We start from the raw sequence: 12,407 nt of genomic DNA, 5'->3' as shown, positions 1-12,407 counted from the left end.
CTCCAGCTCTGCTTCCTGTCTTTTTGTTAGCGCCACCGCCTCCAAACCATACAACATAGCTGGTCTCACTACCGTCTTGTATACTTTCCCCTTCACTCTTGCAGCTACCCTTCTGTCACAAATCACTCCTGCAACTCTTCTCCACCCACTCCATCCTGCCTGCACTCTCTTTTTCACTTCTCTCCCACACTCTCCGTTACTTTGGACAGTTGATCCCAAGTATTTAAACCAATCCACCTTCCCCACCTCAACTCCTTGCAACTGCACCATACCACCACCCTCCCTCTCATTTACGCACATGTACTCTGTCTTACTCCTACTGACTAACATTCCCCTTCTCTCCAGTGCGTACCTCCACCTCTCAAGGCTCGATTCAGCCTGCTCCCTACTCTCCCTACAGATCATGATGTCATCCGCGAACATCATGGTCCATGGAGACTCCAGTCTGATCTCGTCCGTCAACCTGTCCATCACCATTGCAAACAGGAAAGGGCTCAGAGTCGATCCTTGGTGCAATCCCACTTTAACCTTAAACCGGTCCGTCATTCCTACCGCACACCTCACCGCTGTCACACTGTCCTCATACATATCCTGCACGATCCTCACATACTTCTCCAACACTCCCGACTTCCTCATACAATACCACAACTCCTCTCTTGGCACCCTATCATAAGCTTTCTCTAAATCCACAAACACACAATGTAACTCCTTCTGGCCTTCCCTATACTTCTCCATCAACATTCTCAAAGCAAACATCGCATCAGTGGTGCTCTTTCCTGGCATAAACCCATATTGCTGCTCACAGATCATCACCTCTCCTCTCAACCGAGCTTCCACTACTCTTTCCCACAACTTCATGGTGTGGCTTAACAACTTTATCCCTCTGTAATTTCCACAGCTCCGCACATCACCCTTATTCTTGAAAGTCGGAACCAGCACACTTAATCTCCACTCCTCCGGCATCCTATCACTTTCCAAGACTTTATTAAACAATCTGGTTAACAACCCCACTGCCATCTCTCCTAAGCACTTCCATGCCTCCACTGGTATACCATCTGGGCCAACCGCCTTTCCACTTTTCATCTTCTTCATAGCAGTCCTCACTTCATCCTTACTGATCCACCCCACTTCCAGATTCACTATCTCCACCTCTTCCAACCTTCTCTCTCTCTCTCTCATTCATCAGCTCCTCAAAGTACTCCATCCACCTTCTCAACACACTCTCCTCGCTCGTCAGCACATTCCCATTTGCGTCCTTTATCACCCTAACCTGCAGCACATCCTTCCCAGCTCGGTCCCTCTGTCTTGCCAATCGGTATAAATCCTTTTCCCCTTCTTTTGTATCCAACTTCTCATACAGCTCGTCATATGCCTTTTCCTTGGCCTTAGCCACCTCTCTTTGCTTTTTGACGCCACTCCTTGTACTCCTGCCGACTTTCTTCATCTCTCTGACTATCCCACTTCTTTTTCGCCAACCCCTTCTTCCTTATACTTTCCTGTACTTCCTCATTCCACCACCAAGTCTCCTTATCTTCCTTCCTCTGTCCAGATGTCACACCAAGTACCTTCCTAGCTATCTCCCTCACAACTTCTGCTGTCGTTGCCCAATCATCCCACCCATCTTTACCACCATCCAACGCCTGTCTCACCTCCTCCCTAAATTTCACGCAACAGTCTTCCTCCTTCAGCTTCCACCATCTGGTCCTTGGTTCAGCCCTCACTCTCTTCCTCGACCTCACCTCTAAAGTCATCCTACAGACCACCAATCGATGCTGTCGAGCTTCACTCTCCCCTGCCACAACCTTACAGTCACTAATCTCTTTCAGGTTGCATCTCCTACTTAAGATGTAATCCACCTGTGTGCACTTTCCTCCACTCTTGTATGTCACCCTGTGTTCCTCCTTCTTCTTGAAATACGTGTTTACCACTGCCATTTCCATTCTTTTTGCAAACTCTACCACCATTTGCCCTTCCACATTTCTCTTGTTGAGACCGTACCTCCCCATCACCTCCTCATCCTCTTTATTCACTTCCCCAACATGCCCATTGAAATCTGCTCCAATCACCACTCTTTCATCCTTGGATACACTCTCCACCACTTCATCTAACTCACTCCAGAAATCTTCTTTATATTCCATCTCACACCCCATATGTGGGGCATATGCACTGATGACATTCATCATCACCCCTTCAATTTCCAACTTCACACTCATCACTCGGTCAGACACCCTCCTCACCTCCAATACCCTCTTGACATGATCTTCCTTCAGGATTATCCCGACACCATTTCTCCTCCCATCCACACCATGGTAGAACAGTTTGAAACCACCTCCAATGCTCCTCGCCTTACTCCCCATCCACTTGGTCTCTTGTACACACAGTATGTCCACCTTTCTTCTCTCCATCATATCAGCCAACTCTCGCCCTTTGCCAGTCATCGTCCCAACATTCAGAGTTCCAACTCTCACCTCCACACTTCTACCCTTCCCCCTCTCCCACTGCCTCCGGACTCGCCTTCCCAGTCTCCTTCTCCTCCTTCGCCCAGCAGCAGCACAATTTCCACTGGTACCCTGCTGACCACCGGTACCGGTGGCGGTCGTTGGTAACCCGGGCCTCGACCGATCCGGTATGGAAATTCGTTTTGTTGTCCGCATAATGATTTGGCATAGGTTTTTACGCCGGATGCCCTTCCTGACGCAACCCTGGTCGCCTCTTACGACACACAGGGATATGGTACACCTATTCTAACCGGGGCATACACCGGGCCCAGTACAACTGGTGCTCATTTCGCCGACCTCGGAAGGATGGCAGGCTGAGTCAACCCCCTGGTGTTTTCGACTTGGTTTATATATATATATATATATATATATATATATATATATATATATATATATATATATATATATATATATATATATATATATATATATATATATACACATATATATATATATATATATATACATATACATATACATATACATATATTAATTCAGTGTCCCAACGGGGCTTGAACTCAGGACCTCTTGGGTCCCAAGCCACTGCCCTTACCACTGCGCCAACACCAGGCTTTCGGAGAGATCATTGATGAAAACCAGAAAAAAGGAACAGGGCCCAGAACGCTATCTTGAGGAACTCCAGCCTGGACAGGAAGAGGGGATGAAAGAACTCCATTTAGGGCCACACGTTGACTGCGACAGGAGAGGAAGTCTGCGAGCCATGAGTGGAGATTGCCTTGGTTACCATGGGAAGAGAGTTTGGTGAGCAGGGCAGGGTGCCAGACTGTGTCAAAAAGCACGTGATATGTCCAGGGATACGGCTCGGATTTCCTGTCTGGCATTGAGGACCTCCATCCATTGTTGGGAGAACAGAAGCAGCATATCCAGGGTAGAGTGACCTGGTGTGATACCAAATTGATGATCGGAAATCAAGACATTGGAGAAGAGGAAGGATTTCATGTCTGCAGCGATGATGGATTCCATAACCTTGATGATGATTGGGAGAAGGCGGATTGGTCTGTAGTTGCAGGGATCTGTTTTTTGCACCTTTTTTATGCAGGGCAGTGATGTTTGCAGATTTCCAAGCAGATGGCAGATGACATTGAGAAAATGAGAGGGTGAATAGAACAGAGAGGGTGAGCAAGAGCAGAAGAGCAGGCTTTGAGGAAACGTGGGCTGATGCCGTCTGGACCGGTTGCAGAATCCGAGTCGAGGTTTGACAGCAAGCTCTCCACCTTGTCAGGGGAAAAGGACACAGAGTCCAGGGACAGTTGGGTGCGACTGGGTAAGGTGGGTAGAGAAAGTGATGGGTTTTTGACACAAGATTTAGCTGCAAACACAGAGTTTAGGCATTCAGCTTTTTCACGTGCGGTATCAGCAGTGCGGCATTTGAGGTGAGGGCGGGGATGGAGGGGGAACATACACCAGAAACACATTTGATTAGACGCCACCAGGATTTTGATGAGGGAGAGAGGTTTGAGAGTTCAGACTTGAGATTAGAAAGATGTTGTTTTCTGGCTCTCCTGAGGGTAGATACACACTTGTTCCGAGCTTTATGGAAGGAACTGAGATAGCCCTCAGTTGGGTTTGCTTTCCATGAGGCAGAGGCAAGTTGTTTCAGGACAACTGCCTCGCCACAAGCTTCAGTAAACCAAGGGCAGGAGGAAGGGTAGGACAACTGAAGACAAGAGGGGATAAATCTGTGCATGAGGGAGAGCAAGTTTGTTTGAAAGAATTCCCAGGATGAGTTGATGTTGGAGAAAGTAGCGATAGGAGACCAGTCTATAAGTTTGATGGCTGCTTGGAGACCCTGCCAGTCGGCTTGAGTGAAATGCCAGACTTGACGGCGGTGAGGTGGTTCTCTGATAATAGCCAGAGAGATGTCCACTTTGACAAGGACGTGGTCAGAAGAACCGATTGGAGCGACGGAAGAGCAGCAGATATTGTCAGGGAAATTTGTCAAAATCGGATCCAGAAGAGATGGAGTACCATTGGTTGAGATCCGGGTCGGGAAGTTGACCGATTGAGTCAGTCCCAATGAGTCCCAGAAAGCTTTTGCTGAGGTGCCATGACAAGTGAGAGAGGTACTAACACCTAGCCAACTGGCATGATGACAAATGAAGTCACCACATAAGAGGAAGAGAGAGTTTGGATGAGAAGATAGAAGATGGTCCATGTTTTCGGATAGTGAGGTGTAGATGGAGTCATCACTGTTCAGTAGACGGTACAGTACACATTTAAACATGAGGTGGGAGTGGAGGGGAAGCCGTAGCCAGAGGTATTCCTGGGGGTGTGGGGGAGTGAGAGCAATGCATGGAGAGTGAGGAAGAGTGTCTTTGATGAAGAGAGCAACTCCTCCACCAGGACGAGGTTCAGGTCTGTCATGGAGAGAGTAACCAGGAAGAGATACTTGGGAGTCAGACAGGTCTTGGGGGAGGAAAGTTTCTGTTAGGCAGATTATGTCTGGTTTGACAGTGGCAACCTGTATGGAAAGATCTGAAAGGTTTGAGCGAAGGCCCCGGATATTTGAGGTCCACACTTTTAATGAAGAGGAAGAAGAGGAGGCTTTGGGTGCAGTGGGTGGGGGGAGGGGAGGGTAGGACAAGGGATGAGGAGGGGAGGTAAGGAGGGTAGTTGAAAGAGTGTGGGGGATTACAGAATAGCTCGGGGAGGGGGCCGGATGAGGAGAAAAGACTCTGTGGTGCTGGCGGAGAGGGGGGACAAGAGAGAGGGGAAGAAGGCAGTTGAGCATTTGAGGAGGTGGAGTGAAGAGATGGAGGTGAGAGGGCAGTGGAAGGAGGCAGCTTTGTGGATGAGAGGAGGGGGGGCAACTTTGAGAAGGATGAGTGAGGGGGATGAAAGGTGGGACAAAGGTGAGGGGGGAATTTTTGAGAGAGGTGAGGGAGGCTTGGAGGGAGAAGAGTGGGATGGTTGCTTTGAGAGCGAGAGTGAGGGATGAGTTGGCACTGAAGTTGGAAAAAAAGAATGGTTGATGGAAAGCGAACATTCATAGCAAACTGGGGTTTTTTAAAGTTTTAGGTCAGAGATGCGATTTAACACAATTCGTGATGGATGCAATAAAGGCAAATTCAGAGAATGGAGAGAAGAAACGCTGTAACAGTTGGATTTTTTAGGCAAGGAATGAAGGAGAGGTCGAAATGAGAGCAGTCTGTTAAAATAGCAGAAGAGTGGTGCATTATGACACAGTAAATAGTACCACATGTGTGAGAGAGGAAGATGAAGCATTATAAGATATTGTTTTTGTTATTATTATGAATGTTTGAGAGAGTTTAACAGATTAGGTCATGGAAGTGTTGTAGAAGAAGAAAAGAAAAGAAAAAAATAAAAAATAAAAAATAAAAAAAAAAAAACGAGGAAGAAGAAGAGGAGGAGGAAGAATAAGAGGAAGAAGACGCGGTGAAGAAGAAGAATGAGGAGAAAGGTGGCGGTTTTTTTATAGATAAGAAATAGAGAGATTAGTTGGGAGAAATAGGGGACGTTAGGAAAGTGGGGAAGATAGAAATTAAAGGTAATGGGGAGAAAAAACAAATAAAACGATCGTACACCGAGGGGAACCGGTGGGCCTCAAGCCTCGGCCTCAAACACCCAATAAGACAACGTCGCCAAAAACTCACAAAATAGCATGATTTTTGAAACAAAACCGAACTAGGAACACACAGTAACATGTAGGTGAGAAAAAATAAACAGTTAAAACGGGACAAATAACGACCGGAAACTTATCTTTGAGATCGTCAGCAGAGAGCTCCTAAGGAGATCTCTCGACGCTTCAAACCTGGAACCGGAAGTGAGAAGGAGGAGGGGGACAGGTTTGAAAACTCAATCTTAAGGTTGGACAGATGTTGTTTTCTGACTCTCCTCAGAGAGAACACACACTTGTTGTGAACTTTTTGGAATGCACTGAGATTGCCATCGGTTGGATTACCTTCCAGGAAGAGAAAGCAAATAGTTTCAGAGCAACCCGACTCACCACAGGATTCAGTATACCATGGGTGGAAAGAAGGGTAGGATAATTGTTGATGAGATGGGATGAAGCTGTGCTTGAGAGAGAGAGAACAGGTTTCGTTGGAGGAATTCCCAGACAGAGTTAACATCAGGAGCAGTAGATATGGGAGACCAGTCCTGAAGAGAGATGGCTGTTCGCAGTCCCTGCCAATCTGCTCGAGTGAAATGCCAGACTTGCCAGCGCTGAGGCAACTCTGTGAATAGCCAGAGATATGTTGACGTTCACAAAAATATCAGATGAACCAATTGGAACAGAGGAAGAGCATGAGATATTTGTGGGAAAGTTCATCATCATCAAAGTCCAGAAGGGAGGATTTACCATTGGGAGAAATTCAGGTTGAAAAGTTCAGATCGAGTCAGGACTATGGAGTCACAGAAGTCCTTTGCTGAAGTGCCATGGCTGGTACGAGAGGTACCAACACAGCCAATTTGCATGATGACCATTGAAATCACCACATGCGAGGTAAAGAAAGTTGTGACTGTGGTGGAGTCTGCGGGCCTACGGGGAATTTCCCATTGAAATAACGAGTGGTTAAAATTTGGTCCAGATTGGCTCAGAGAGATGTCGATGTAGTTCATCACTGTTAGGACAGGACAACATCGACAAGCATGAGGTGGGAGCGGAGGGGAAGTCACAGCCAAAGGTAGTCCTGGGGGTTGGGAGATGCAAGTAAGATCAGTACAAGGTTTATCCACACATTTACAAATCTTCCACCAAATCTTCTGAGAAACTGACGATTTTGGAATGATCTTTGAGAAAACTATGCACTAAACGGATAGATTTTTGGATGAAGTTAGCTCAGGCATTGCATCGCTGAGCACCGCCATTTTGTCTGAATCTCGATATTCCTGCACCCTGAGCATGAACGGAACCAAGACGGAATATAATTTTGCCAAAGTACGACTAAACTGCAGGTTTTTGGAAGTGCAAGGAAGGCTCTTGGTGTTGTACTTACTGTGTTCAAAATATGAAATGCAATTGAAGTCCCTCGATCAAAGACTGCTAGAGTGACAGACAGAGTGAACCAATTGCTTACCCCGCTTTACTGTACATGCCCAGAGCAACAATCGCAATATTGTCCATATGTTCTGGCATTTAAACTCACCTTTAACACTCATCTTTGCCATGTTCATCAGGTTTATCCGCTCAACCATCAAGGTATCCATTTGCCCTGAAATATGTCACACGTTAAAAAGCAAAATAAATAATGCATTTCTCACACCACCCTCAGACAAACTGCACCCACCGACTTGCCACCTCACCCCACCCCCTGCCCCAACCACCCAAACTTTCAACTGCACCACCAGCATGGCCACCACCAACCCTGAAACACTCTTCCTCCCACCAAACCCAAAAGAGCCCTCAACGTACTCTCTGCCTCACCCCATTCCATGCTCTCCACATTAGCAACTCCCCCAACCCCCTCCAACACCACCTTGACATTTCCCTTCACAACCCAATCCCCACTCCAGCACCTCCCCATCCCCACATCCCCATCCCAGCACATCCCCATCCCAGCACCTCCCCATCCCCATCCCCTCCCACATCCCCATCCCCACCCACTGAGAGTGAGATACACTCTTCTGCATCCCCCTACCACTTAGCCCCAACCACCCGCCCCGCTCCCCACTTTCCACATCACACCACCTGAGAGGGAACAACTGATCTCTCAAAATTGGCCAATAACACAACACGACAACACGACAACACAACACGACAACACGACAACACGACAATCTTCACAGGCAATTCAAAACTCATGACTTCCGACGAGTTAACAACAAAATCAAACCAAGTTTACTTAATCTATCAATCTCTACTTCTCTACTCATAGAAAAAAAATAAAATCACCTTCGAACAGACTCCACCGAACCTCAACAACCAAACTTCACCACAACAAGCAGAACTCTACCTCACCGTGCTTTAACAAACGTACACAACCACGTACACTCACACGTAAAATGCTTTTGGGGGCACGTCAACATCTGACGTCACATCACGTGTCACCTTTCGCATCGTCTTTTCAAAAACAGTTTATTTACTCACTGTTGTATCACAACCGACGATATGTGGGCTATAAAACGTTTATTTGAAAATAAATAAATGTGTCATAGTAATAATGTTCTTCATTTCAAATTCGTATCAACGTTCGTTTACACTTCCTGTTTGTTTGGTTGAGTTTTTTTTAATACACCACCAACTCGCACGTCCTGCGATCAAATGCACATTCAATACAACGACCGGACAGTACTTAAAACAAACCAAAAATATATATATATATATTAAAAAAATCGCTAGATTAGAAATGCCAGCATCGCTGATCATAAGTCAAACATACACCCCACACGATGGCTGCAGTTTGTGAGGAGCATATCTTCATTCGGTCACATTTATTGGTGGTATTAGGTGTAGAGATCAGTGGGTGAAACGCGAATGATAAACATAAAATAATCAGAGAATTAAATTTATAATTTTTTTTTATGACGTAATAAAATTGATTTTCAAATCAAAGCCACTTATCTAAAAAAAAACAAAAAAAAAACAGGTAAATGCAAACAACAATGTCAGTTATTCGGGCTATTTTCAAACTGGTGATTCGTGCACGGTTCGTGGAAACTGAGCATATGCTACTGCTGCAGATCACTCCGTCAGGGCTTGCGACATTGCTTGAAAGTTTTTAACCGCCGTTTCGTGCACATTTGCCTGGTGTTGGCTTGACCGGTTAAGATCTTCAGCATTTTGAACCTGGAAAGCTGTGATTCAGAAATATAATTATCGGCTGGGACCCGGTCGTGAAATTATCAGATAAAACGCAGAAAGGTAATTATCTGGAACAACAGAAGTTAAATTTTCAGCTGAGACCTGGAAATTGAATCATCAGCTCGGAGGTAGAATTAAATTTTCCTGCTTTGACCCGGAATTAAGATTTGTATTTCGAGATTGAGATGAAACGAGCAACAGAACCCTGAAATGAAATTCTCAACTGTGACCCGGAAATGAAATTCTCAACTGTGACCCGGAAATGAATTTCTCAACTGTGACCCGGAAATGAAATTCTCAACTGTGACCCGGAAATTAAATTATCATCTGAAACCCGGAAATGAAATTCTCAGCTGCGACCGGCTGTGGATCGTCATCTGGAGTGCTGGTAAAGATGCGGTTGATTGAATATTTAGTTTGGTTGAGTGTTTAATGGTGTGATGATTTCTCACAACCACAAAGTGTTGCGTGTGTTTTAAAGGATGCTTGACCTTTGACGTTAGGTTGAAGTTCCGAACCTGCTGTGCAATCTCTTCTTTTCATTTTATCTCCATACATTGTATTCAGATTATTTAAAAGGAAATGTAAAATGTTCCAGTTGTGTTAAAAAAATTTTTTTTTAAACCTTTAATGCGATTTGAATGCAGATCCACTGGGATTCCAATCCATTGTTTATTGTATTTTGTGATAAAGGGCATTGCTCATTTTTTATCTATTTTTTATCTAACAAATCTATTTTAAGGTGCACGATCTATTTTGACCCATCTCAGTACATTGCACTGAAATAGATAGTTTGTGAAGTTTTCACAATCCTTGTCAATAAGTGGCTTGACCCCATCTATGCCATTTTAGAAAAAGAAACTAAATTGATCAATGCAGTCTCATCGGTTTAAAATGATAATCTCTTAAATCTCTGAAGGATATTATGAATGAATGAGACCACATGTCTATTTAGTTCGTAAGAACACTTGTTGTATTTGTGCTTTGAGGTTAATGGGAAGACCAGGGAAGGGGATATCTGAGATGATCATGCTCTGACATGGTTTCAAGATCTCCATATGATTTATATGTAGTGTCCTTGAACTCTACCCACAATGAAGCACCATTTTGAGTAATAATCCTTGTCTTACTTTCTGATGTCTGGAATATATTGTTGTGGGCCGGGGTTCGGTGGCGATAAACGACCACTCGGGGGAGCAGTAGGTTCATCTCCACCGAACACCCTGGAATTTAGGTCGTGACTCTCGGACAACTCCAAAGGTCACGGGCCACTTCAGGACCATGCTCGCCAATTCTCTGACTGCGTGGGGTAGGGTTAATAGCCAAATTTCAATATACCTAAGTACCCACATTCGTCAAATTACCAGGGAGGTCACACCCTCGACGGACCTCGGGTGGAACGGGCCGTTTACCTAGCCCGAACCGGGTGTAAACCGAGCGGGGATTACCAAGATCCGTCGGTCCAAATGAACAATTACAGCAACAAGGCCTCCCTAATTCCCAATACGCACCGTGCTAAACCAATGTAAGAAAGTGACAGACAATGAGCTGGTACATTGAACAATCGGGGTTTATTTATGGGGCAGGGGAGCACAAAAAGAGCAGAGTTAAACCGATTAAGCAATGCAATTTATATACTAACAAACACTTAGCAATGTCTACTTAAGGACGGGGCACACACACACACACACACACACACACACACACACACACACACACACACACACACACACACACACACACACACACCCAAAAGAAATGGACCCCGTCGGGTCTTTATTGGACCCTCCAGCCGAGGAGGATAGGTCAGCTGGGGAGTCAAGGTCTGGCCGGGTACCTGTCTGCCCTGTGCGGTCACACCGGACTCCAACCCACCACGGTGGGACTCGAACCCACGTCCCGGAATCCACCGAGCCCACAATCCTGGCTGCTAGACCACACCCACCACCACCACGAGGAGTCCCGCAAAAGACCGCAGACCACGACCCTCACGACGCACACCAAGGGCAATCGCGACTATGACTCCAACGACGCACACCAAGAGCAATGGCCGCGATGACTGCTACGACACACACCAAGAGCAATGGCAAAGGATGACTGCTCTACTCTCTTCTTGATGACCACTCTACTCTTCCCTTTTGCGAAGTCCGAGGGATTTCTTCCCCCTGGCCACTCGCCTCCTGATTGGATGGGGGCGAACATCCCATCTGGCTGGGCGGGGCCGCACTGAGGTAACTAGTCTCCGGATTGGTCGGGGGCTTCTGAGGTACTCCTATCCCTCATTGGTTGTGAGGCACACCCATCTTGCTGGGCGGAGTCGACCTACCCCGCCTATGCCCGTGGCCCCGAACACGTGTGTTATGGCAATGATGGAGCGAAGGGGAGATTTAATGTAAAAAAAAAAAAAAAAAAAACCCGCAGCACACACATGAAATTAACCCATTAGACAGAAGGATGGGACCCTCACTATAAACACATACTTATTGAAATAACTGAACTGCGGGGACTGCTGTCTGTTTGTGTGCAAATGGCTGCCAGATTCGTAACAATATTTTCATGATTGAAATAGACGATAGTATTGCGAAATTAGGGTTACCGTGTTTTAACTTTCGAAAAAGAGGAGACACTTTTCAAGAGTTTCTTTTACGTATTGAGCAAATCATATCAGCGGTCTCATTGGGTGTTTTCCGGACCTCGATTAATTTTGACTGCAAACTGCCGTTCTTCCAGTCGAATTACTCTAAATATTGTGCTTGTCCAAGTCCACATGACATTGTAAATCAAGAACACCTTTATGTGCTGCAGAGATGTAAGGACCAGCTGTTATATACCAAGCGCTCAGCATTACGCTTCCCAATCTTCTCCACAACTTCAAAAGCTCAGGAATTTTGTATTTACTTCTGCAGTGAAGTTATTCTTTCGTTTTGGCATTGTTAAGAGCTCTTGAAGAAAATCGAACGTGTGTGTATGATACGGACGCTGAATTGTCGACCGATCGTGCCACTGGACTCCTCTCTCTCTCTCTCTCTCTCTCTCTCTCTCTCTCTCTCTCTCTCTCTCTCTCTCTCTCTCTCTCTCTCTCTCTCTCTCTCTCTCTCTCTCTCTCTCTCTCTCTCTCTCTCTCT

At 45.8% G+C, this 12,407-nt stretch overlaps 2 protein-coding genes across 13 annotated transcripts in view; one reads left to right on the top strand and one right to left on the bottom strand.

Moving 5' to 3' along the window:
* Positions 1–8,548, bottom strand: part of LOC147018724 (RUN and FYVE domain-containing protein 2-like) — a 78,283-nt gene extending 69,735 nt beyond the window's left edge. For 2 of the 10 annotated variants that reach the window (XM_085898731.1, XM_085898732.1), the window contains exons 1-2: positions 8,477–8,548; positions 7,628–7,693 (exon numbers count right to left, since the gene is read on the bottom strand). In XM_085898731.1, the coding sequence (XP_085754857.1) occupies positions 7,628–7,693; positions 8,477–8,507 (97 nt within the window). In that variant the 5' untranslated portion in view covers positions 8,508–8,548. Of the gene's footprint in view, positions 1–7,627; positions 7,700–8,373 lie in introns of those variants that run through there. The other 8 variants (XM_085898734.1, XM_085898736.1, XM_085898738.1 and 5 more) reach the window with 5 other exon arrangements.
* Positions 8,549–9,520: 972 nt separating this feature from the next.
* PAQR3 (progestin and adipoQ receptor family member 3) overlaps positions 9,521–12,407 on the top strand; it is a 33,319-nt gene continuing 30,432 nt past the window's right edge. For all 3 annotated transcript variants that reach the window (XM_085898729.1, XM_085898728.1, XM_085898730.1), the window contains exon 1: positions 9,521–9,670. The gene's annotated coding sequence lies outside the window, so the exon portion shown is untranslated. The remainder of the gene's footprint in view (positions 9,671–12,407) is intronic.

Source organism: Eptatretus burgeri, chromosome 10, assembly GCF_056783735.1.
Source record: "Eptatretus burgeri isolate ZD-2024b chromosome 10, Ebu_testis_v1, whole genome shotgun sequence".
Classification (NCBI taxonomy): domain Eukaryota; kingdom Metazoa; phylum Chordata; class Myxini; order Myxiniformes; family Myxinidae; genus Eptatretus; species Eptatretus burgeri.
Note: the sequence above shows the minus strand (reverse complement) of the source record. Positions and strands in the feature narration are given on the sequence as shown.